Source organism: Lates calcarifer, linkage group LG10 (genome assembly GCF_001640805.2).
Source record: "Lates calcarifer isolate ASB-BC8 linkage group LG10, TLL_Latcal_v3, whole genome shotgun sequence".
Taxonomy (NCBI): Eukaryota; Metazoa; Chordata; class Actinopteri; family Centropomidae; genus Lates; species Lates calcarifer.
This window is the reverse complement of record NC_066842.1, coordinates 10,745,761-10,771,756: the sequence shown is the minus strand read 5'-3', so window position 1 is coordinate 10,771,756 and position 25,996 is coordinate 10,745,761. Positions and strand designations below refer to the sequence as shown.

Genomic DNA, 25,996 nt, shown 5'->3' with positions numbered 1-25,996 from the left:
TGATTGTTTTAGTATTCCCAAAGTATGGTGGCAAAAACTGCAATTTAACGTCTGAGCTGAAATTTGACATATTTTTAAAATATTTGCCCATATATGTATACACACACACACACACACACACACACATACATATATATATGAATGACTGAATAAAACTGTTAAAATGGATTTAGAAAATAATTTCAAAGCATATTTTTTGTTACTCCATTTATTACTCAATGTATCATATGATATTCCATCTCACCACATAATGATTCTGCTCTTAAAAGACCTGATCAGATCAGTGATGTTCAGAAGCTGTCACTGACCAAACCTGTAGAGATTTACACACTATTTCGGACTTCTTTCTGTGTTTTTTTTTTCTCATGAAATACTGGATACTTATACTTTTCTTTGGCTAGAGAGGACAGTTGCTCTTTGGTTTCCACACAAAGGCCATGCCTCTTTCACAAACACTGGGAACCACCTCCATAGACCACGCCTGGACACTCCTGTCGTTTGTCGTACACCATGTAATTCCTGTGAACACTGTCATTACCACTGTTACTTCTTTAAGTCTATTACACTGGGTGCACGCCTTAAAAAGAATCATATGTGAATTAAAATGTGGATAAAATGAAACTTAAGAGCAATGCAAAAAAACCCCAACATAATTAGGCAGACACAGTAGTAAATAGAGTCATTCACAATTTAAAAACAATATAATTAAATGAAATTCATTGGCCCTTGTAGTTATGATATTTTTAATTTTTTTGTCAGTTTCATTCATAATTTAATGTTTAATGAAAACCTTTTTATTACTGATACGTTCTGAGAAACCATTAAAGTGTTAATAATTAACCAAGATTACAAATTACGGCAGCTTTATGTAATTAATGAATATTTTTATTGTGAATTTAATTGTACATACAGTATCTCTGAATTATAAGAAAATGAAGTACACAAATAATTTCAGGTTTTCATTTTTTATTGAAAAAAATATTGTTAAAATGACAAAAGAACATAACTAATAGCATAACTAATGGAAACAGTGTTAAGACTACTGTAGTTTAAGAATATACACATTTTGGCTTCTTGTTGCTGAGTCTCAGAGGAAACTGTTAAGTATTTCTTATTTTTCCTTCACATGTTGACGGTTAAATCTCATAAGGTGCTTTTTGCATTACAAGTAGGTTAATTGTTCTGTAAGAGTTTGTCAGGAAGTAGAGATTAACTGTTTGCAGCTAATACTTTTCAACTGAGCTCCAGATGACTGCATTTCAGATGTAACATAGGTCAGTGCCTATGTGTGTATGAAATATTTCAAATATCACATGTGGTACAAAAACAGTGTCACGCTTTTTTTCCTCAGTCCTGTTCCCTCCCTCCTGCTGCCTTGTTCGCCCCACCGTCCACCAAAACGCCCAGCAGGTCGCCTTCAGCCAGTGAGATCCCTGAATCATTGGGTGAGTTTTGCTGATTGGTTTCTTGTTGCGATGACGCTGAGGTGGAAACCGTGTTCATGTTATTGCTCAGCCCACCGTTGGTGCCCCCGTTGCTTGCCCTCATGTTGTTGGCGCTAAAGTTCCCATGGTTACCAAAATTACTGTGACTTGTACTGTTGCAGAGACTGCCCGCTGTGCCAGCGCTGTTGGTGCTTGTTGCATTAATGCTGCTAGAGCTGCTGCTGGGATTACTGGGATTTGCTGTTCGGGAGGGAGGAGTGAACGAGAACACCCTTTCTCCTCCGCTTCCCATAGCTCGAGCGCTCGGAGGCCCGGGTTGGCTGTCAGCTGAGGGGAGGTTGTCCAGAGTAAGGCGAGGAGGGAGAGGCCGGCGGGATAGCAGGCCGTGTCCTGGTCTGAGTTTAGATATTGGGCAGAGTTCGGGCGGAGGGTCAGGGAAGGAGAAGGTGGGGGTGCTCTGCATCTCACCATCCTCGCTCAGCCAGGGGAAAGCAGAGGACGGTGGCGGGGGGACGTGGTTGGGGGTGTCAGGAGCCAGCAACTGTGAGCCCACCATTGGATGGGCAAGGGAGCTGCAGCTGCGGTCCCACTCGTTTTGGGCTCTCCGGGCAGGTCGGGGTCGGGGCACTGTAGGGGGCACGCAGTGGATGGGCGTCTGTGGACAGCTGTAGAATCCTGGCCTCTCGTACAGGGGCGTAGTGGAGAAGGCATAGTCCGGATCTCGCTCTGGGTTCAGAGGCTGGCGGACTTGACCCGGGGTTGATGGAGCCTCTGGGTGCAGGTAAAGAGGGAAGCGGCTTAGTGGAGCTCCAGGGCGGCGGCGCAGCAGAGAGACCCGGGACGAGCGAGGAAAGTTTGGGGATTGGACACCAAGAAGACGACCCAGACCTCCAAGCAGCGGGGTGGAGTAGTTGGCCTCTTCATGTTCTTTGATCTGCTCCAGATTGGACTGAAACTCCATCTCCTCCTTAGGAACACTGGTTTAGAATTATAGACATGGTTACATGATGGAGTATTTAAGAATTGTCTGCCAGGAAATAAAGACCTTACTGAACCTGATATCCAGGGCTGAGCCCATGAAGGAGGGTTTGCGGTGTTCAGCGCTGGCAGCAGTGTAGGGAGGCTGAGGTTCAGACTCATTCCAGTACATATCCCTCTCCACCAGTGGCAGACTGTCATACATCTCATCCACAGACAGCAAGGACACCTGGGACACAATGAAAACCACATCAAATAGAACAAGACGACAACAGTCTACAGCTGATGAAAAAACAAATGGAAAATAGTTTGGTTTAGATCCAAACCTGTAAATTGCGATCAACAAGCCAGTTGGTTTCAAAGTCGTCATCGTCTTCTCCAAAAGGATTAATGAGCTGTTCAGCCACCTAAGAAAAGAAAAGGCCTCAACAAGACAGCTCAGAAAATGAATGAAACCTCATTGTAACTGGATCAGACGAACAGTTCCTCACCTTGAGCCAACCAACATAGAAGAAAAACTGCAACAGGGTGAACACAGGCAGGTAGAAGTCCACATCATGACCGGGGTAGCCCTGAGTCGGATCCAAGAACTGACGACCGATCAGACAAGCCAGGAAAAAGCTGTAGACAGCAACTGTCGCCACCTAATTAAGAAACATTTGTCAAGACTGGCAGTGTTTCACAGCAACCTCGGAAAAATTTAACAAGTCTCTAGAGGAGTTGTTTTATTGCTCTCGGTTAGATTTCTAATTTTGATCAAAGTGAGTTAATCATTTCAGGTATGATAATTACTGTAAGAAGCAAAACCCAGCGGCCTATTATAGGCTCAGCATCACAGTCATTGGCAGTGTTATGTATTTTTCTGACACATAATCATTGCACAATCATCACTTTATGAAAACTACTAAATCTGTTTTTTCTACCACCAAGGAATCCACTGTATTTCAGTTACAGAACACAGTGGACCGAATGTACAAAACCTGAGTGTAGACAAGAGGCAGGCTGATCCAGTCATAACCGTACAGCTTCATACACTTTGCCCGTAAACTATTCAACTCCTGAACAGAGGAGAAAAGTAAGACATGCAGAACCAATTTAAAAAATGCTTCCGAGCAAGATTTTCTCAAAGTGAAGATGTTCAGGCTCTTTCGGACGGCACTCAGATGAACACCTACAGTGAGAATGGCTGTGAGCGCCACGTCGTTGTTGATGCGGCCCTCGGTCCGAGCTCTCAGAGCCAGGCTGACAAACCACATGCAGGGAACCCAGAACTTGTTGTGAGGAGAGGGCAAGTCCTCCAGGTGCCTCAGCTCCTCTGAGGTCATCAAACCTGAAAGACAAGGACGTAAGAGTAGCCAAAATGATGTAACCAGAACATGTACTGTACAAACAGTTCAACCACATCAGAAGAAGACTCTGAGTCTGAACCTGTGCCACGCTGGTCTACAAGCACCACGTTTCTTCAAGATTTTAAATGGTGCAGCCAGAGTCAGCGACTTTGGACGTGGTTGTGTTGAACATGATAAAACAGGCAGAGTAAAGAACAGTGAGCTTTAGTGGTTTCATCATCACGTCTTACCTGCCTGCACCAGGTGCTCCGTGGTGGGAAACCTCTTGTAGACGGCTGTGCTGACAGAGCGATAGATGAGCACACCAGACAGGTTGGCGTATCGCATCAGAGTTCGGCGGGTCAGCCTGGAGACCTCATCGGCTCCACGAACATGACCGCCTACTAATGCTGCCAGACGATCCGGCCAGGGGACGTTCTCGAACTGTCCCCACCAACGGGACACGACCAGGGTTACATAGAAACCTGGTTAAGAAATGAAAACTTATAGAATTAGAGGCTGCCTACAGTGATGCTTTCAAAGAGTTTAGATGTATGCATGACTAATGCATGTTTGGATTAAGTTTAAACATTTAAATGAGATGATGGTGCAGTTAAACTATTTCAACTGAAGATTGTACGAGGTATAAAACTATCAGCCCCAGCTCACCCAGCACGAACGACACAGGGATGAGCTCTGCGTAGCGGTCACAGTATATTGACAGCTTCTCAAACAGCCTCCTCTGGTCAACATTTAACACAAACCTGGTGAAGGAAACATCTGCTGAGTCTCTTCTATAACGAGAGCAACGGCCACACTTTCTGGTCTAACAAACTTTCACTTCAGAGGCAGCATATTGCTCCCACCATGACAAAAAAAGTATTTGCTCAGTTTCTCCTTAAAACTTGAAAATGTTCTTGTTTTAACAAAATCATCTTCCTGTTCATAACAACATATGTTTTATGTTATTATTACATATTTTCTCATTATTACAAAATACCAAATCAACCAGTTCATATGTACAACATTACTTGTGTAGAATCATTTTGTCTTGTTTTATCATGAAACTTTCCTTTACACAAAGTCCATGTATCTTTTTAAAACATGAAACATACTCATAACAACATACAAACTTGTTTAAAGCAACAAAACCCCTTTATAACAGAGGTTTGTATGTTGTCATGACAAGAAAAATCCCAGTCTGGTTAAAATTGAATAATTTAGCATGTTGTAAAAATGAGAAAAGTTATTATGGTATGTACAATGTCTTGTTATAATGTGAAAGGGACCTTGTTAATATGAGAACAGTTTCTTGTTATAACGAGAAACTGAGCAAAGATTTCTTTTGATGGAGAGAAGGTGCAATAAACTTAAAAAAAAAAAGTTGTCAAGTAGGAATCCACTAACAAAATTTTACTCTGCCACATGGCTATAACAGCATCTGGTCTATTTAAACTGCGATGTAAATGTTAGAGCTAATAAATTGACACTGGCTTATGTTTCGGCTGATATTGGCTTATCAAAGATATATCGTCTTTGTCAGCCCATAAGTAACATGAAATTGCAGAAGAAAAATGCCAAATAAATGTTTGAGATTATTTAAAAACAGTATCTCTATGATGTAGTTTGTCCACCAGAGAGCACTAATAATAGTGTTTTTCACCTGGAGAATCTCTTCCCTAGTATATATCTTTAACAGAAATTTTCAGGGATATAATAATCCAAAAATCCAGTATAGGCTGGGCAACCATCAGTGTTTCTGCAGACTGGAGGACAGAGAAGATTAAAACTGAAGTGAGTACCTATAAACAATACTGAAGAAGTAGTAGAGCAGAGTGAAGATGATGAGCTCTCTGTAGAGCAGTTTATAAATGCTGCCTTTCCATCGCAGGAGCAGGTGAAAGAAGGTTCCCAGACCTGCATCAGCAACCCTGCGGGAGTATGTTACTGTCATTGCTGCTGCTGCTGCTGCTTGCTGGCCAACTTGCTGGATGACTGTGGCCTGACATGAAGGAAACCAGTGTGGTGTTGTTTTCTGTGCTTCGTCTCAGCTCAACGTCAGCGATCAGCCTGGATCTCATAAGGCCAGTGTGGTCACGTAGCTAAAACAGGAGGGTCAGTTATCTCTGTAATCAATATTTTTGGATTTATACCCCACAGAGTTTTCAGAAACCCAAACTACACTGATTTTCTATTTCTACACACTGATGTTTGCAGAGCTATAACAGGCAGATACAGTATTTGAGGGTCACCAAAGGTCAAATGTACAGACTCAAACACAAGACTGTGAAGCCGTGTTTACTTACCACTGATTATGAAAACGTCCGGCCATCGTACTCGCTGCGGCTGTGTGAGTGTGTGTCGGCAGTGTCCGGGGAGAATGTTGGAGAAAGGAAAACAGGAAAGAAAAAGAGAGCAACAAGGGACTTCTACACCTCCGGTCACTTGATGTGTTAATCTGTTTTCAGCAACAAAGCTGCATTGTGAGGCCAGGTCCTGTTAATCTGGACAAATCTGAGCGCCCACACTGCCACAAATAGGTTGGTTACAGGCAGAATTGCTGAGTCGTTGTATTTAGATTTTGGAAATATGACTTTATGAAACCAAATTTCAGCAACTTCACTAATCACTTTCTTCAAAGTTAAACACTCATGTCATTTCTCCTTGCCACTTCCGGTCACTTTTAAACCTATTCTCCTTTCTAGATTTAAGTAAACTTGATTATTTTCCATCTGTCAGCATTTGTTAATGTAAAACTCCTGATCAGGTGAGACTGTGGCGGACCCCCCCCCCCCCCCTGCTGGAAGAAATGTGTACAGCTGAGTTGTTACTGGTCAGAAACTGTTAGTGATTAACCCTTCCTGTATAACCAGAAGACCAACCGCAGGGTGAAGTGCGGACAGAGATCAACTTGCTAAACTCTGAATCTAGAGATTATCAAAGCATTGTTTTACAGATTCCTGATGTGCTGGCAACAACTGGGAATCACTTTTGAGCACTTTGGTGAGTGTATCATGAGTATTTTTTGTCCTTAACTCAACCTGGAACTGGTAAATTATCAGACTCCACATTTGTGTGAAACTTGTAAGATACTGTTTCCTAAGTTAACTTATGTTTGCACTAGATATCTCAGAGAAATAAATTCCTTTAGCATGACAACCCTGCAAGGAAAAGAGCCTGAGCTGCTCTTTCTGCAGTACTCAGAGAGGGACGAAGTGTGTGAGTTTTAGTTTAAACACTGTAGAGGTCATCTCTTGTCCACTGGAAGACGTTTGACTGTGCAAGCTTGTTTGCTGAAACTTTATGAACCATGTTGCAGTATGTGACTTTTTCATTTCTGTGTTTTAGCTGCTTCGCCTCTGCAGTAATCAGGGTCATCATATTCCACTCACACTAAATCTTCACTGGAGATATCTGTAAGTTTCTGATGAGTCTCTGCACTGCCTGAGAGACAGAGACATGGATGCTTTTGAGGGAATTCACAGCGTCCAGATTTCCTCCTCCCCGCCGTCTTCAACTTCACTGGGCAAGGGATATGAAGTTCTCAAGGCGGGGAGATCTGGAGTAGCAGTGTACTCCTCAACAGTCTTCTTTGGGACAACTGATGCAGCGTCCAGACACAAATCCAGCAGGGAATCTGAGGAGCAGGGCTGCGTTGTTGGACGGCAAGTGTTAAATCCTAAAGCACTGGGGCATTATATTAGGGGTGTTTTGCATGTAAAATCTTACTCAGGCAAATGCAGTGAGGAGCGTCCAAAGCAGGGAAACCTCGGCTGGTAGCAGGAGAAAATATTCAGGCTTTTTTTTCAGTCTGTGGGCCTACTGCAGGGTCAGATCAGGACTTGTTTGGATTTTAATTTGTGCTTTATTAGAGAGAACAGTAGAGAGCTGACAGGAAATGAGTGGAGAGAGATGGGGGATGAATGCAGCACAGGTCCCTGGCTGAACTCAAACCAGGGATGTTGATATTACATGGTCTGTGTCTGACCACATGGGTGCCACATGATATACTTTTTAACATCATGGGTTTGTTTCACACTTTCCTTTAGGCGTTTAAGGTATATTTGTTTGGTGAGGGGATTGGATTACTGTGGGATCAGTGTTTGCAATGAAACCCTTTGTGTGATTAGTAGAGTCTGTAAAGTTTGCAGAGACTCCTTGGGTGATGTTGTATAAAATGCCAGAAAACATATAAAAATGCCCATAATTATTCCCCGAAAACCCAAGTTATCATATTCAGATTTCGTTTTTTGTCTGACCAACAGTTAAAACGCGAAGGTTGTTAGATTTGCTGGCATAGAAAACACTGAAAACCAGCGAATATATAGATTTAAGAAGCTAGTGCCAGTAGATTTTTGGCATTTTGCTTTAAAAAATCACATAATTAGATATCAAGATTGTTGCCAAGTAATATTCTGCCAATTGATTATTGAAACAGGCTACTCTTTTCAGCGGTACTCAGGCTACTCTCTCCTTTATACTAGGGTTTAATAGGGGCTGAACAACAAATGTTTTTAGATAGATAGATAAGACTTTATTGTCATTGTAGTTATACAATAAAACTTGTGTGGTAGCTCACAGATTGACCAGTAGCAATAAAAAATCCAAATAAAAATACACAAATACAAGTACAAGATGTAAACAGTGCAGTGTAAACAGGTCAAGCACGGTGTAAACTTAATCTTACATACTTATAGATAATCAGCTGCATATGTGTTAGATCAAACATCAGAAAACAAATGAATTAGCCTGCCAGTGTTGCTGTACATTGTGGATGTGGAGGCAGACCCTGGGCTGCGGGCCCCAGGCTCTGGTCTCCGGTCTCCGGGTGCGGGCTCCGGACAAGATCTCACGGTGGGGACATTTGGGAGTGGATGCGCTGTCATGTGACCTGTGAGAGGAGGCAGAAACACACAGAGAAGAGGGGACACACTCGTTTCTCTTGCCTTGAGCACGGAGATGAGAGGAAATCAGTGAGAGTTACGGCTGGAAAAGTGTAAACCACAGTGTTAGACTTTTTCTTTAACCGGATCGTCTTTTGTGTTCGCGATCGTTGCCGTTGTCGGTTGTCTACGTCAGCGTCCGCATTCCTCCGCTGGCTGAGATTTAAAACGGCTCAGATTAGTTTCACTGAAACCAGCTAACCTCTGCTCAGTTTGCACCGTATTTGTGCATTCAACAACAACGAGAGCAGCCGGGGGACACTGGTGGGGAGAAGCTGACAGATACACGGACAAGGTGGGAGGTTTATCTGCTGTCCTGGACACTGACTGACTGGGTAAGGGCGGACACTGAGGGGGAAACCTCTCCGGGTTAAAAAAAAGAAAAAGAAAAAAAGTTGTAGCTAACGTCAACTAGCCGGCTAAAAGTCCTGCTTCATCTGTGCGAGGAGCTGCTTTGACCGTAAACTTTACAGCAAAGGGTATAAAAAATAACTGCGACTAACTATAATGGCTTAAATCAAGACGAAATGTTGCTAATGCGGTAGCAGAGGGTCCCAAACCTTGGTCCGGGGTCCCTCCGGGGTCTGTTTCACTCAGCAGCAGCAACTCACTGAGAAAATGTGAATTGTTACAGCTGAAAGATTTGAATGAGCTTTACATTCAATTCAATATGTTAGCTTTATGTTTTGAACATTTGCTCATTTAGTACCTTAATCATCTACATATAATAACACAGAGTCAGTTGCCAGTTTATTAGGAACACCTAGCTAAAACTACTGCAGTCTCAACAGCCCTGTATATGTAAACCTACCTACTGCTAAGTCAATAAGTTGTCTGGGCTGATGAATTAGCCAATATAAGCTTATTGCAGATGTATCAGTTTTGTTGACACCAACTGTAAATGGGGTATATAACACGCCACACTTCTGTAAAACAGTTTAAACAACAATATAACCTTAATAATAAGGTGGGATTTATTAGTTTTAGCTTGTTGAACCTAATAAACAATTGAATGTGTTAGCATTGGATATTTATTCTAACCATATGATAGCATCCATTCCTACATGAGAATGATGACTAAGAGATTTCATGCTCTTCCTTAATTTCACTTCATGTGTATCCATTTGTGAATCCTTGTCATGAAAAACTTAAGAGAACCTCTCTCTCTCTCTACCTATAGATCAACATAAACATTGCAGTTTAATGTGTTGTACCAGAGTTACTTTAAAGTTAACCATCTGCAATCAGCAACCAGCAACAAGGAGGGAACATGAAATCTTAATGTCTTGTCAGTAACCATGTTAATTTTGTTTTTGTTTTTGTTTGTTGTCCCATGAAGATTGGTAGATCTGGATCCAGAGCCAGAGTCCAGAGTGGAGGGAGGAGGGCAGGCGGTGCCCACCTCAGCCAGAGAGCATGGCGACCTCTCCCGGCTCCGCAGCTCCTCACTGGAAATCAGAGAAAAAGAAATCCGAGAAAAGGGCTCAGAGATCCTTAGGGAACAGCTGGACGCTGCGAAGAGGGTGTGTTGTAACCTATTTCACACATAATGCATAGTGTGGCCTAAAAAAAAGAGTTGACAATGCAGATGTCCTTCCTCGTTAAGTGAGATTGTGACATTTTCTTCTTCTCATTTCAGGAACTGAAACTGAAAGACAAGGAGTGTGAGCGTCTGTCGCAGGTCAGGAATCAGCTGGAGCAGGAGCTGGAGGAGCTGACGGCCAGTCTGTTTGAGGTAAGCAGTAATCATCGCTCTCTGCTGAGTGCACTGTCATTTTGACACGTTCCACTCTGTCACATAGACACCACAACTTGAAGCCGCACTCATCAGTTATCTGTATATTAATGAAGGATCAGATGACTTATGAGAGGGGTCACTAGTGGCCATGAACCCTCAGAAAAATAAAATCCTCAAACTCCTTTGTCATCAAGCTTGTTTCCAGCAGCAGCAGGCAGCTGCAAAAAACTCTGACAAAGCCACTGTACATTATTTGCTTAGCACCAAATGACAGACAGGCAAAGTTAACGTCTAGCTAGTGGAGCATGTAGAGAGCCAGACTTTTCTCAGGAGCTGGTGGAAACCAAACAGAGATTAATGAAAGTGAGTGCTGGATATGAATGAAGAGGTGTCTCATGTTCTATCATACCCAGAATATGATCAAAACTGGGATACTAATGTACATATAAACATATTACAAGTGTTGTGTCTTCAGCTACTGCTGCTGCTCCCAGGTGGCTAAAAATATGAAACAACTTTTTAACAGATTTACCCTTTAGTATTAGTGATTAAATTAGATTTATTAAAAACAACTCCCAATCAGGTGTCTCAGATTTCCGTTTTAAAACCCAACATATAGACAGACAACAGGTGTCTTCAGCTTGCAGTGTTGTAACTCTGTGTTAATGTAATCTACCTCACAACAGGAAGCTCACAAGATGGTGCGTGAAGCGAACGTCAAACAAGCAGCAGCAGAAAAACAGCTGAAGGAGGCTCAGGGGAAGGTGTGTGAAGTCATTTCTGCACTCCAGTTAAAAGTTTCAAGGATGTTTTATGAATTGACCTCTTGTCCCATTAAAATTCCTCAGCAGCGCCCAAACTCTTTTTGTCTTAAAATAGGCTGCTGTTCTAATAACGGACATAAATAGTGTTTTGTTGATGTTACTGACTTCTCTCCCATCATCAGATTTCATCACTTTTGAAATTTTTTGTCTCCATTTTTTTTCTGTCTGGCTCCCAAGATTGACGTTCTGCAGGCAGAGGTGACAGCGCTCAAGACTCTGGTGTTGACATCCACGCCCTCTTCACCAAACCGCCAGCTGCACCCACAGCTGCAACCTTCGGGAACCAGGGGGGCGTACAAACACGTTGGGGGACACATCCGCAACAAGAGCGCGAGTGGTGCATTTCCGTCCTCGACTGGAAAACCAGAACCTTCGTCAGTTTCTGTTCAGCCTGCGGCCAAAGAAGACAGAGAGGTTTGTCTCCTCCTAACATGTTTCTGCATCTTTGGATTCGTGCTTTCTCTTCTCCTGTCACTTATTCCTGTTTCACACTCTCCTTGTCTTCTACTTTGAGCTGAGTTCTCTTTGTGTTTTGATTTTTCTTCTCTCCCATTACTAACCTCTGCCTGACTTGTTGCTCCTCCCTGTCTCTGGTGTCTCTTCCTCTCTCAGCCTGCTGTTCCTGCTCTCCTCTCTCTGATTCTCTGCCTGGTTCCTGGACAGTCTGTCAGTGTGAGCTATGACTCTTACTGGCAGGAGCAGGGAGAGGGTCTTGGCACTGGCAGCAGGCAGGTAACTGCGTCCTTTCACCAAGCTGGATGGAGTTTTATCTTTAGCTGCTGGGTCTGTTGTCTGTAATTATCTGTGTTTACGGGACAGTGAGCATGTTTTTCCCGTACAAAGTGACAATAATACACTGCTTCTCTTGGGAAAAGAATTTTCATACTGATTATTCAAGGAGGTTCTGTAGAAAACTAAGAGCCAGTAATAATGTGGAAAGCAAAGTCATTCCTCCTTATGCCTCTTTTGCTAACCAAACAATGAACCCAGCTCTCCGTATTTTATATTTTTGACATGCCCCATTGTTCTGGAGTTCACAGTCTTGCTTTGTTGGTATACCACTTTGCAGTTGCACTAAAATTTAGTATAAATACCTCCCTGTCACTCAGGAGGTAGAGTGGGGCTGTCCACTAACTGCAGGAAGTTTGATCCACGGCTCCTCTTGTCCAAGTGTTCTTGAACATGAAACTGAACCCCAAGTTGTTCCCAGTGAGCAGGCCAGGGCTTTGAATGGCAGCTCTGGCACCATCAGAGTGAAAGTGTGTGTGTGAATGAGAGAAAAACTGTAAAGCGCTTAGTCCATTATATACAATAACTGAAGACCATTTGCATATCCACTGGTTCACAGAGGGCGAGTCTTAATGGTGTTTGTCTCCAGTGCCACCAGTAGCTCAGTAGATAAGTTTTCACTTATCCTGTGAAACACATCCACTTCTACTTGAATTGAATACATACATTTATGTCCCTGTCAGGATGAACTGTACAGTAGTAACTGAAGTTGTCTCTTTAACTTTTCCTTTAGCACCATCATCAGGTCAAAGTTTCAGTTTGCCCAGTACTTTGTTTTGTGACCAAATACCTGTCAAATTAATGCATGCTAACATACTACAGTGGTGAACATGGTAACATTTTACATACGTAACACCAGCATGTTAGCATTTAGCCCAAAGCACCACTGTGTTAGAGTACAGAGCCTCACAGAGCTGCTAGTGTGACTGTAGACTCAGAGGTATCTGTGATGTAATGTAGCTGCCTGCAGTCGACACATTAAACAGGTATTTTATTGACAGAGTGAGTGATGGATAGTTTTTCTGTTTGCAGATGGACTCGGTTCTGTATGCAGAGTTTCTGATGTGGAGGGAACATCCGAGTCTAGACCGCTCCTCCGCCTTCCTGAGTCGTATCTACAGAGAAGACATCGGACCCTGTCTCTCCTTCACAAGATCTGAGGCCAGTATCTCACTGCTTCTTGGCTGAAACACGTATTTGTCATATTTCAGTGTTTGAAGTTACATTAATATTATTATTTCCTGCTCTCCACAGCTGTCCCAGCTGGTACAGAGCGCAGTGGAAAACAACTCTCTGACGATCGAGCCTGTGGCCATGTCAGCGTTACCGATGGTTAAAGCCTCAGCTATAGAGTGTGGAGGCCCTAAGTGAGTTGTCACATCTACACATTAACTATCATCCTCTCCTCTCTGTCACCATTCACTGCTAAACAATGGCAGAGTCAACACTCAAAGTCTAATTTGGTTTTGGTTTCTCCACTGATGATTAATGGTCATAGCTGATTGCTTTTCACTGTCATACCATGTATCTGAGAGGGGTGTAATCAACGGGCACATTTCTAATCACTATCTGATTTGAAAAATCTTTCTTTCCAGTGGCTTTAGGGCAGCAATAGAGACGTAAGTCCTCTCAAGAACCAATAACTTGTCCAGCTTTTCACTAACACAAATGACTGTGGCATGAAATGAAGTCCAGACTTCTGAGAAGTTGTAAACAAAGCTGTAAATAAATGACCAGTTCTGCATGTGTCTTGGTATGCATTAATGTAACCTTGAACCTTATACTCTTGCAGTGACTAACTTTGTCTGATTGTGCACCTCTGTCTTTGTGCTGTCTTTGAAAATGTACGTCCATATACGTGCTCTCTCTAGGTTTCATTGTTGATGATTAGAAATGTGAGTCATGTTCAGTGTTTGCTTTGATAAAACGACTGTGTGTATCCATGTCTTGTAGCTTTTTTTTGTAGCAGCATTTTTTTGACTGTTGACCTTGTTCCACTTGTAGAAAATGTGCGTTAAGCGGCGTGTCGCGACTCTGTCGACATCGCATTAAACTTGGCGACAAGGGGAGCTACTACTACATCTCTCCTTCCAGCCGAGCACGGGTAACTATCACTTAATCTCTGTGACCTTCACCAGATACAGTGTTGCAACTGCTGTTAAGTGTTGCTACATGTCACCTTGTCCTCATTTTTCCTTTCTAGATCACAGCAGTTTGCAATTTTTTTACTTATATCCGCTACATCCAGCAGGGCCTGGTGAGACATGACGGTAAGTTAATGTCTATTTATGTTTGAAATATTGTGTCATTTTTTGTACTATGGGTCTGTTTTGCCTCCTTTTGTGTCTTGCTTTGCCAGTGCTGGTTTTATTCAGCCCACTGACATGTTGTATCTCTTTTTGTTGTTGTCTCTCTGCCCTCCTCCAGCGGAGCAGATGTTCTGGGAGGTGATGCGACTCCGAAGAGAGATGACTGTGGCCAAGTTAGGTTTCTACCTCACTGACCAGGGCTAGAGGACCGGACAGTGACCCGACAGGACGAGTGCGATTCCAGGACCTCGACTATTCAGACGACTCTGGGTTAAACTGTGGTAACAAACAGGTCTTTTCAGTTTCAGTTTTTGTAGCAGAGGTTGTGCTGAATTAGTGCTGCAGCAGAGGTCAACCAACAAGGGAAGCAGAAAATGTTCTAGTGCCACTTATATGCAATAAGACAATTAAAACTGAACCAGCACAGCTAGAGAGAGATAGAAATAACATATTTTTAAAGATAGTGTTTCTCCCTGATATATAAAATATTTTTCTCTGTTACGCTGCAGGCCTCCAGTAATTCTCTCCACTAGTTATGGAGAATAGTTTGTTTTTTTATCTTGTGAGCTCTGAACCTCCCCAGCGGAGTACACAACAACTTCTCACATTAACACAATAGATTGTATGTATTGTGTTTCAGGCATTAGTCTGTTGGAAAGACGAGGACAGGATGAGAGCAGTCTAGAGAGTTTAGTTGGTCTCTTACCTCAAGTATTACATAGTTAGATAACTGTATGTGTAAGATGTAAGATATGTAAGATTGACAGCATCCATAGACTAATGATTTGGGTTGTTTTATTTTTACATGCGTGAAATGCTCATTAGCATGTCTTAGTTACATTCAGTTATCAGCTCAAACACCACAGCCAAGTATTTCTGTCTCAGCATGGCCTTAATTTTGTTGACGCACTCTTGCACTACCTGTTCTAGAGGCCTTGTATAAAAACACAGATGAAACGGCTGCAGCCGCTTTTAAGAAAAACTGTTTCACAAATAGCCTGTATTTACTAATCAGTAATATTGTCAATGAATTCATTATTATACCTCCACATTCAAAATAATGACAGCTTTACGATGTAAACAGAAGATAAACATGCTTTAATACAAGTGATTGCAATATGCACAAATGTTTCAACTGTAGTTTTGCACGTCTGCAATGAACAGTCTGTAAAAAGCCATAAATGACTTTGCATGAATGTAGTACATAGCCATATTATGCAGTGTATATTGGTTGTACCTCACAGTAAAGATGTATTACTATTAATGACCAATTTTTACAGGAAACAGTCTTTTGAAGGTAAAAAAAAATGAAGAATATTGTGTCAGAAAGTGCAATAACTGCTTCTTAGCCTTACCTAGGGCTTTGAGGTTCCTAACCTCAGTGTGCTGATAATTAACTGTCTTCCAGTATAAATACTCCATTAAAAACAAGACATTGTAGCCTGTCACCTTTGTACCATGTGTGATTTATTTAGAGGTATTGTTTGTATAAAATCTGATGGCAGTAAAATGGATTAGTTTGACTTTGATTTCAGCTCTTTGTAAAGTTTAGGCTTAGGTTTGGTAGTGATGATTCATCACTGTTCATCATTAATTAATAATGCAGTACAGCTGGATGACACACAGACCTGTTTCTCTCAGGCCACGTCACTGGTTTGGTTTTAGATTAAGGTCACTGCCAGGAACCGCCTGGTTACCCCAGTACAATATGCTCTGACACACCCACACCCACAGTTGCCTAACAGGTTTGTAAGCAGGAATCAGGCACATTGATACTGAGGTAATACTGAGACCATATCCCACTCAGAGCGGCTTTATGGTTGGAAAATCTGTTTTTGGAGCAGACATTCCACTAAGATTTTAGTTTCCGGATTGAAAGGACTTTTGCAAGCTTGTTATTCTGTTTCTGTGGCCTTGTCACACAGATTACAACAGACCTTAATAAATACTTTGACTTGTAGTAAATGAATGAGCACCATCAGGGTGCCATAATGTGAAGTCAGAAGACAAACCATAACGGCATAATTTGTCATGAAGTAAAAACTATCTATCTACAGTGGCCAAAGACAGGGATACCTATTTATGTGAAACATTGATTTGTTCAGGCGTAGTGTGATTATAAATTAACAAAATATTCTACTACTACTAACAGTCGAATATATATATATATAATAAAGAGGAACATTAAAATAGAAATGTTCAATTAACTTTTCCCTTGGCAACATCCAGCAGTGACCAACTCTTCTTTCTTGGGGAAATATCTGCAAGAAAAACTCACAGTAATTCACAGTAATTACACTAACAGTAACACTAACAGTAATTCATATTTCACTTAAAAGCCACTCTTGTGTTATCTTTCAGGGATGACTGAACAGTTAATTCAGTGACTATACAGCTTTAAGAATCATTGCATATGCCCTTTTCTGATTTGGACCACCTTCAGAATTAGTTTGCAATCTAATCAATAGTTCTCTATAATATTTGTATCTCAAGAATGTGATTGCAGACCTAATAGATGGTCCCTAAAATGGGTTTTAATACCTTCAGTGACTCACCTTCGATAACAGATCATGATCATCACCAGCAGAACCACACCACCGATCACTACTACCACTGCAGTGACAATGGAGACGACAGACAGCGAGGAGGGCTCTGGATCAATACACACACACAGAAACATTTATCATCAGAAGTGACAGAGTCTGATATGTTTGGATATGTTTATATGATTGAAGAGAACGTGTGTGTGTGTGTGTGTGTGTCTGTGTGGGAAGGGGGAACCAACCTGAGCAAATAAAGGAGCCTGGCTTGTTGAGACACTCCAGGCTTTGTGGACAAAGAGAAACCTGTTCTTCACATTCATTAATATCTGCAAAAGTCAAAAACAAATCAATGAGACATGCATTGCTAGTTATTATTGCTTTTGATGAAGAATATAAATCGTCACATCCTTTCAAAAGGTGTAAATCATTTTAGAAATCGATAATAAAACATTTCACCTCAAGGTTAATTCAGTAGCTGTTGTTTAGCTTTTGATCATATTCCTCAACTGATTGAATCGGCCCATTTGTAAAGGCACTGAAAACGCTCAGATTTACATTTTTATGAGCACTTTCCGGACAGTTTTGGCTTAAAAGATGTTGTTGACACTGTGTACAACACAAAAATTTTACTTTATATCTGAAGTTTTAAGCCAATGTGGACAAAAAGTTCTGTAAGTGCTCAGAAAAATGGAAATTTGAACATTTCCACCACAACTACAACTGTGTTTAGAAATCTCATGATATCTGCTACAGTGGTGTCACACAACCTTAGTATAAGGCTTTGTACCTTGACATGTTGGAGGTGTGGGACTCCACTGGTTGGTGTTTGGATCACAGCTGACAGATGAAGATCCCAGCAGCTTAAAGCCAGAGTGACACTGATACAGAATCACAGAGTCACAGAGCACAGAGTAACCAGATTGGATCCTGGGTATTGGACCACAGCTGGGGTCTGGAAGACAAAATGAAAACAATTGTTTGTAATGCATGTGTATTGATTTTCTATGAGGCCCATGAATTGGTTGCAAAAAGTTGCAGGAAGCCTGTAATAAACCCTTTTTTTTTTAAAACCCAATTGATATCTTCAAAGCTGTTATTAATTTTCTGCCAGTATTTAAGGTCTCTTGCACCAATGGACATGAGGATATGAAGAATAAAACCAGACTTTCAGAGGTTTCAAAGGTTTTTCAGTGTCTATTTTCCACCCTCAGCTGCCTTAACAAAACCATTAAATCCACAGTTACCAGGAGCTAACATTCAGACATTTTGCAGATTTAAATACCTTTGTACTCTTTCAAAAATCATTCTCTCTTTCAGGTTTGAACTGCTTCCTCAAAATTCATTAGTGTCCAACATGTGGACTAGAGTAGGGGTCACCAACCTATTTGAAACCAATAGCTACTTCAAGGGTAAAAACTTCCTGAATAACAAAGTTTCACGGTTCACCTTTAATATTATTAAAATTAATAATAAATATTCATATATGTGAAGAGACTGTCTGATTACGTGTTAATGTTAATGATTCCTCACAATAATCATTAACAATGATTTACCATGGTAGGAAACAGAGATATCTTTAAACATGCAACATTATTTATTTCTGTTCATCTCAATCTGTTTCAATATTTGAAAGTCAGAGTTATCACATCCATAGCTATTTTGTAAATATCTTTCTTGACAGTTTTGTATGTATGAGCACATCTGTAGCATTTGTTCAAAATCACACCTGTTACATTTTTATACAAATGATCACTTCTGTAACATTTTTAAAGAAATCATTAACTGTCACATCTTCAAATCATGGCACGTTTGTACTAACCACTACCTTTGTAACATTTATGAACAAATTATCGGTTATATAAGAATGAAACTTTTTGTACAATATTTGAGTTTAAAGTTAGCACGGTGTTTCACTGAAAACATCTGTTAACTCTTTCTTTGTCTTTGTCTCTTAGTGGGAAATCTGGCATTGATGAACGTCTTTGAACACAGTGTTTGCAATTACCGTCATTGCTTCTTTAAAGACCTCCCCGTCCGAAAAGGATTTCTTCTCCTTGCAGCACTAAATAAAGCTTCAGTTGCTTTTTGCTTTTTCTGCCCGTACTACGCTGCCAGGTGGATTGTTAGCATGAAAGCTTTTGTGTCTCTCCACGTTGTGCTGCTTTGCCGTCGCCACGTACGCGCTTTTTTTAAAACTGTAAAATGTAAAAATGAACTCTTCCTTCAAATCACTGCCATGTTTTCCCGTATTAGTTGGGGGGTAAAAGCCACAACTTGCTCCCCATCGTAGCTGCGCCCGCTAGCTTGTCTCAACAGAGTGAGATGAGAGTTTGTCCATCGCGTGATATTGAACTTTGACCCCAGACAAGGTCAGAGTTCATGTATACATAAAGCTTTTTTGTTTTTTAAAATTTATATTCAGTGTTGTTATTTTCAAATCTACACCAATGCAAGTGTTATTGATTCAAAAAGAAGAGCAGCACAATTAAATACAATTTTTAGACGGAGCGCCATTAAAACACGGGCACCGCGGGCACCGTGTTGGCTACCCCTGTTCTGCAGTGTTGGAAGTTTTCGTGCACTCTTCAATGTAGAAATTAGGGTTTTCTTGCCACAGCATCTTGTGGCCAAACTATTTACAAGTCCAGTATTTTTGAACATTTAAATTTTCAAAGAAATTACGAAATTTATTTTCTAGGAAATTAGCATCTAATACAAAATTTAAATTAGAAGCAATATGTGACAAATTGTTATGGGCTACACAACATATGCTGTCCCACAAATATGTTGAGATTTGTAGGTTGTCCTCAGCAGATGACACAATAAAACATCTATCTTATGATTATTAATTCAGGGTAGAATTGTGGAGGAACGTATACAGAAAAAGGCATGGTCGACACCCTTGACCTTTGACCACCGAAATCCAATTAGTTCATCCTTGAGTCCAAGTGAACAACTGTGCCAAATTTGAAGACACCTCAAGGTGTCACTGAGATACTGCAGCACAACACAGACGTGATATGACACTCAACATATGTCTCTTTCCTCACCTGTGTCTGGTTCTTTCCAGGGGCTGAGGTCAAGGTGGGGGACAAGGGGGTGGAAACAGGCCAACATGTCGTCTGGGCTTTCAGTGCGGGAGAACGGGTCAGCAGGGACGAGAGTGATGTGGCTGTTATCACAAATGATGCGGGACAGAGAGACGGCGTGGAGGTGTCTCCTCTGAGTGCTGGTGAATACTCCCTCCCTCTCCCACCAAAACCTCAGAAGACAAAGACAGATTTAACTTTTCTCTCCTGCAGAATTAATTTATGTTTAGTAGATGATAAGCAGAGGATTTAGTTTTACCTGTCTCCATCTCTCAGGGCTCTAAACTGTCTGGCCAGCAGGCAGGCCAGGAGCGGTCCGACCCGGCCTCCAGGCAGAGCAGGCTCAGAGATGGCCCCCACCCATACATCGATGTTGTGGGGTGTCCCGTACAGGAGCTGGAATTTGTGAGCCAGAGTGAAGTTACCTAGAATTTCGGCCAACTCTGATGTAGAGTTGGGAACAGAGAGACCGCAGAACCTTCGCCACGAGCCATAACCTGATGGGACGAGAGGAGACAGAAAACAGGAGTTTAAAGGTTTGGTACAGGAAGTGAGATTACTGATGGAACTGTATTTAACAAAGACCACCTCTCTGCTAGTGAAACAAAACATTAATCATCACATCATCAAATAACTTGTGAGATTTTATCTCACGGCTCTTCCAGTGTTTACGAGCAACCACAAAAACACAGTCATCTATAAAATTGATCACAAGGTGAAATGCATCAGGATCTCTGCACAACAGATCTCACCAAAATCTCAGTTCTGGTTCGTCTGTTAGAAGACTAGCAGTCAACTCGAGTGCTAATTAAAACCCATGTGTAACTAATACCATTAATGATGGCTGCATTTCATTTAGATGTTTAAGTTCCAGAGGCCTAGCGCTATACAAGCAGACTGACTATACTACATAGTGGTTTATACAATATACAATTTATACTAACTGTAACAGAAACTGTTTTTTAGTCACTATACAAATAAACAAGATACAGTTTAGTGTGTTACAGTAATAAGAAATGATACCCGCACCAATCAAAACTTTCACTGCCAATTTAACAAACAAGAAATAGAAAATGTTTTTCTAAATATCTGGTGGAATATTTTGTTTTTCTGTTCTTTTGTATTCAAGTCTCACCACCACCTGACATTTATCCAAAGCAGCTGTAACTACTCCTCCATGTACATACACAGGAGGTACATAGTGACTGCTCTCATTTTGTCATTTTTCTCAAAACGTAGGATACAGCTAATAACATGATTACTGGGGCACTTAAAAAAGATTATACATTTTCTCTGTTTTGTTCTGTTTAAATTCAATTTAATCTTAATGACTTGACTAGTTTTACCTACTAAAATCATTTCTGTCAAGTGCCTACACTTCCACCAAATTTTCTTTAATAGTAGTTTGAACAACAGTAGTTGAAAGTACTTGAGTGCATCCTTGAAACACTGAGTTAATAAAATACATAAGTCTGTCTGTTGAAATAGTCCTTGCTGACAGTCATCAACAGACTTTCAGCGTGAAGTGACAGTGTAACCATGTGCTGTGCCACAGGTAAGAAAGCTGGTACCAGGCAAGCCATGGTCTCGGCCCCTCTGAAGGTTAAGAGCCCCGAGGTCCAGAGGCATCCCTCCCTGTGCCTGAAACAGCCTCTCTGTGAGCTCCTCCACCATCATCTGACCTGGAGTCTGCAGCTTGGCCGGAGACAACAACAGGCCGCGCAGCACAGGGTCTATACCACCTGAAACACCGGGAGAAGAAGACACTAAAACTGAACAGCTGAGTAAACCACAAGTAATTCAAGTATGCTGAATTACAGCTTTGTTCTTTACCTTCCTGCACAACCCTCCAAGAGGCAAACAGTGAATGGTGCAGAGGCAGTGGGGGATGCTGGGAGTTTGTGGTGTATCCAGGTCCCAGCCTGGTTACCACTGGATGCACGGTGACATGGGCAAAACGAAACGCAGCAGCTGCAAAGACATTTGCGATGCTGGGATCCACTTCAGGATTATAACCTTCATAGGGGGGCATCAGAAGGGACGTGGCGGTGTCACCCAGGACCCGCGGCAGATAGTGCTCCCATGTTAGGATCTAGAAAAAACAGGGAAGTCAGTCAGGGTGCTGGGAGTGCTCAGGTAGGTAGAGGTAACAGGATGTCAAAACTGTTAGTGATACCTGGTGAATGGCTCCCATGATCTTGCGGGCCTCCTGATAAAGAATGTCGGGGCTCCACTGAGGGTTGAGCAGGTGCAGCTCTTTGACCAGCCGGTTGTGCTCTCTCAGAAAAAGCGTGTGCAGCGCGATCATTCCCAGATGCTCATTGGCTCTTGAATCACCTGTGAAACATAAATGATAAACAGCCTCTCCACTGAAGCCTGCAGAGAGCGGAGGAACCGCTACATTTACTCACCAGCTTGAAAGCAGGACGTGGTGTTCTCCTGGTGCGTGGATCTGTCCAACCCCTCTGAGGTGGTGGTGTTTCGCGGGCCACAGGGGTCCAGGTGCGCCTGCTGGCGAGGCAGAAAGGGCATATAGGACAGCTCCTGGTCTGAGTGCTGGGAGTTTAGGGCCATCAAGCCCAGGGGAGAGGAGTGGTTTCTCAGAGCCGATGCCAGACTGGTGGAGCTGCCGTACACCATGCTAGCATCCACAAAGGAGGTGATGGCGTTGAGCTGCTCTCGGTGGCGATGAGGGAGGACTCCCGCACCACAGCTGGGAGCAGAGCGGAAGAAGGGCATACAACTCTGGATTCCATTACGAGGATCTGATAGAGGGATCTGGGAAAGAAAGTTTAATTTTTTCAAATTAGAATTTTATAAAATACCTCTAAAATAAAAACTGAAGCTCAGCATAAAAAACGTGAATAAAATGAAGGACTATTAAAGAAGGAATGAAAGGATCAGGCGATAGCTAGTGCACCTGTATGGGGAAACATGGTGTGTCCCGGCTGCAGGTGTGTGTACAGTCAGCTCCGGTCCTGAAGGCAGCGGTGCTGGGGCTCTGAGGCGTCAGCACCACGTCGTGGTCTATCCACTGACCCCACTCCACCAGCAGGTGAGACAGGGTGGAGTCCAGAGAGATGTTGTCATTGTGAGTGAACAACACCTCTTGAGACACCAGTCGCACCTGGACACGACAAACAGGGTGAGGAGTGATGGAGTTAGAGGAGCTTACAGGACAGAGGATGACTTGAGTGCTGCTGCGGGACTCTTACTGGAGGCAGGCTGACGTTGTGGTAGGTGTGCTCCGGGTCCCAGCCTCTGGGCGTCCCCCACACGTCCTCATACTCTGGAGGCAGCCAACGGGAATACGGGATGTTTGCAGCTCCCCATCTGGGGTGCTGTCTGAACAGGACATGACAGACATGTTTAGCAAAAAACAAAGTATATTCAGGACAGCTCTGCTCTATCACGTTTGTTTTTGTGTGTGTGTTTGCTCTCACCTGTTGTTACACTCTCCTGTGATGGATCTGTAGCGCTCAGAGAGACAGTCGGTCTGACAGATGGGTCTCTGCAGCTCAGCAGAGCAGCCCGTCACTTGCAGCAGATTCTCCACATCTCCTTCACTCAGCAGCTCTTTAGAAAAATACAGTAAACATGAGAAAACATCCGGCAGGCTTGAACTTGCTGGGAATGGTTGATCAGCTCTTGCCTCATGTCAGAAAACCTATTTATAGTAAAACACTCTTGAGGTTTTGTGTACATTCTTATAAGGGTTTGTTTCTTGGGCCTCCAGTGGAGCAGTTATAGTATAATCTCTATTTATTTTGAGTCTGGATCTGTAGTTAACAGCTTTTGGTTGGTTGATCTGAAAACTTGGTTGATGCTTGATGGATTATATGAGGAAAAATTGTGGGACAAACTCAGAAAAAACACAGTGAATGTGATTAAACAGACGCTAATCTGTGTCCTCAAAGGACGCGTTTTTCATCAAATGCTTCAATTTAGTTGAAATTTAACACACAGGTGCAGAAACATCTCTGTATATATCTCATGCTGATGTCCGGTACCATGAGGGTTGGGCTGCACCATAGTGTGAGTGTAGACCATCTCTCTGATTAGCTCCACTGTGTTGTCCAGCAGTTCTGCCGCCCGAATTTGAGTCCTGGTTCTGGTTTCAGTCTGTTTGAACTGAGCCAGCAGGTCACTGGGTCTCAGAGCGTCTTCAGACAGAGACTTTGTCCCCCTGGAAACAACAGGAGGTTCATTTTTACTGCCAACACAATGCTTTATAGAGGTAAAATCAGGATTTATGCTTTGCAGTGGTTCAGCTTTGAAATATTTCAAATGTGGTCCAAGAATTTTTACCTCTCACTTGTGCGAGTGTAAGCAGCATCGGTCAGCTCAATCGCCCTCTGAAGAGCCTCTTTCACAAATGCAGACCCCAGATACACAGTTCCTGAGATCACCACAGAGGAAAACATAAGTGCAGTTAGAGGGACGCACTGCTCTTTTCAGTAATAATCAGACAGAAACAGAAATCCTACCTGAGGTGTTGTCAAATACTCTGCTCAGTGAGGCATGCTCAGGGAAGGAGAGCAGGATAAGAGCCAGTCTGAGCAGGGAGGGGGTCACCTGAAACCAAAGCACATAATCTGAGTTATCCCAAGAAATGTGGTACTTTATTCTATTAATTAAAAAAAGAAGAAAAAAAGGAAGGCAGAAACTCACCATGAGTGCTGCGTCCATCTAGAGCATTAAAGCTGTTCAGTCTGTGGAGAAAGGATTTACCTCAGGTTTACACATCTAACCACGCTCATTGCATCTTACTGCTGCACCGACTATGACTCATCTTGAGAGCCAACAGGTGTGTGTGTGTGTGTGTGTGTGTGTGTGTCAGTGTGTGTTCGGCTCAGAGCATCGAGGTTGCCATTTATACACTGGCAGCAGGCAACAGGTATGTGCAGAATCCCCTTATCTGTCCTTCTGGTGACAGGAACGCAACATCAAACACTGGACTCACTGCCTCGACTTCATAGCCTTTCAAATCAAATTTACTTCTGTCCTCTCACCCATGATGAAAACCCTCTGTCACATTTGGATCATTTCAAATAAATTAAACCTCTGCCCTTCCCTGCAGAGCAGAGGGAATACAGCAGCGGCGGACACCAACCACATTCATGTGGTTACAATATTGGATGTCCAAGCAGTGTGTCACAGTGGGAGCATACTGAAAAGAGAGGTTACTTTATTATTTTTAAGCAAACAGAAGTTCATGATGACGTATGGTGTTCAGTTTTTTTGGGATTGCTTTTATTACATGTCTGAGGGGATCACATCAGTTCAATGTGATCCCCCCTCGTCACATAGACGGGTGTTGAAACAAGGATTCAGGGAAATGACGAAGAATCAGGAATGATGTTGAAAATAATAAAGGTCTGTGTTAAATCTCTGTAGAGGACGTGACTCATGAGACGTAGCTGTGTCCACTGCGAGCCTTTAAAACTCAAAATGTGAAGCACCAGGGCTTCCCTCTGTTCGCTCCCTTTGATGCTCCAGGTGTGTGATACCATCAAATGAGTCATCAGTCCCATTTCATTAGGTTGTTATTAATATTATCTCTGCTGACCCACATTACCCATCTTCTACTGTATGTATCTGTTCAAGATGTAGAAATCTTTTGTTCTCAAAAACGACTCCATGAAGAAAATAAAAACCTGAAATAAACATTTTTAAAAAGGGTAATTTCACCCAAATCACAGAAAATATATCTAACCCTAAGGTCAAACCATGTGAGTTCTTTTTAGTTGACTGATTTGGCTTAAATCTTATCTTAAAACTCAGCTTTATGCTTCCAATCTGCAACATAATAGATGTAGAGAAGTGGCTCCACAGTGCTGAACTCAAAACACTGATTAATGTACAGCAGATGTTCATTCCAGCCTCTCTTCATGTGAATGTTTACACACTGCTTTTGTCATGACTACAAGGGGAAAAATATACACATTAACTCATTAGAGTGCTGAACCAAAACCTCTGTTCCAAAAAAACTAAAAGCAAAAAAAAGGAT

The 25,996-nt window shown here is 42.2% G+C and overlaps 3 protein-coding genes across 7 annotated transcripts; 1 reads left to right on the top strand and 2 right to left on the bottom strand.

Annotated features, from left to right (window-relative positions):
• Nucleotides 1-92: 92 nt before the first annotated feature.
• best1 (bestrophin 1) lies at nucleotides 93-6,505 on the bottom strand. Its single transcript, XM_051073329.1, is given in 9 exon segments — nucleotides 93-1,373; nucleotides 1,375-2,422; nucleotides 2,501-2,652; nucleotides 2,750-2,830; nucleotides 2,915-3,067; nucleotides 3,404-3,753; nucleotides 4,003-4,236; nucleotides 4,421-4,515; nucleotides 5,554-6,505. Coding segments are annotated over 9 exon segments (2,379 nt in total). The 5' UTR covers nucleotides 5,706-6,505; the 3' UTR covers nucleotides 93-1,259.
• On the top strand, nucleotides 1,322-15,802 carry rab3il1 (RAB3A interacting protein (rabin3)-like 1). 5 transcript variants are annotated; one of them, XM_018682195.2, is made up of 14 exons: nucleotides 1,322-1,445; nucleotides 6,708-6,754; nucleotides 7,100-7,416; nucleotides 10,034-10,217; nucleotides 10,334-10,429; nucleotides 11,119-11,196; nucleotides 11,434-11,670; nucleotides 11,869-11,988; nucleotides 13,078-13,206; nucleotides 13,300-13,412; nucleotides 13,641-13,664; nucleotides 14,050-14,149; nucleotides 14,249-14,315; nucleotides 14,473-15,802. In XM_018682195.2, exons 3-14 carry the CDS (start codon nucleotides 7,211-7,213, stop codon nucleotides 14,556-14,558), a joined length of 1,440 nt encoding a protein of 479 aa, XP_018537711.1. In that variant the 5' UTR covers nucleotides 1,322-1,445; nucleotides 6,708-6,754; nucleotides 7,100-7,210; the 3' UTR covers nucleotides 14,559-15,802. The 5 variants fall into 5 exon arrangements, with proteins under 5 accessions (XP_018537711.1, XP_050929282.1, XP_018537720.1 ...); XM_051073325.1 differs by lacking the exon at nucleotides 1,322-1,445 and having other exon boundaries at nucleotides 6,630-6,754; XM_018682204.2 differs by lacking the exons at nucleotides 1,322-1,445; nucleotides 11,869-11,988 and having other exon boundaries at nucleotides 6,630-6,754.
• epx (eosinophil peroxidase) lies at nucleotides 15,429-25,858 on the bottom strand. The gene is made up of 17 exons (XM_018682160.2): nucleotides 24,658-25,858; nucleotides 24,474-24,561; nucleotides 24,295-24,385; nucleotides 23,997-24,172; nucleotides 23,430-23,562; nucleotides 23,202-23,331; nucleotides 22,907-23,113; nucleotides 22,398-22,764; nucleotides 22,163-22,323; nucleotides 21,820-22,078; nucleotides 21,558-21,728; nucleotides 20,246-20,483; nucleotides 19,948-20,159; nucleotides 17,685-17,849; nucleotides 17,140-17,223; nucleotides 16,910-17,006; nucleotides 15,429-16,615 (listed from the first exon to the last, which is right to left on the bottom strand). Exons 1-17 carry the CDS (start codon nucleotides 24,673-24,675, stop codon nucleotides 16,558-16,560), a joined length of 2,655 nt encoding a protein of 884 aa, XP_018537676.1. The 5' UTR covers nucleotides 24,676-25,858; the 3' UTR covers nucleotides 15,429-16,557.
• Between the last annotated feature and the right edge of the window lie 138 nt (nucleotides 25,859-25,996).

Bases quoted from the DNA above. Each gene is read 5' to 3' on its own strand.
- rab3il1 (XM_018682195.2), top strand. From the start codon at position 7,211: ATGGATGCTTTTGAGGGAATTCACAGCGTCCAGATTTCCTCCTCCCCG. The intron at 11,671-11,868 runs GTTTGTCTCCTC...TTCCTCTCTCAG, and splicing joins CGGCCAAAGAAGACAGAGAG to CCTGCTGTTCCTGCTCTCCT. The intron at 13,665-14,049 runs GTAAGTCCTCTC...TTCCACTTGTAG, and splicing joins TTTAGGGCAGCAATAGAGAC to AAAATGTGCGTTAAGCGGCG.
- epx (XM_018682160.2), bottom strand. The intron at 24,386-24,473 runs GTAGGATTTCTG...TGGTGATCTCAG, and splicing joins AGTATTTGACAACACCTCAG to GAACTGTGTATCTGGGGTCT. The intron at 23,332-23,429 runs GTGAGAGCAAAC...TGTCCTGTTCAG, and splicing joins ACAGGAGAGTGTAACAACAG to ACAGCACCCCAGATGGGGAG.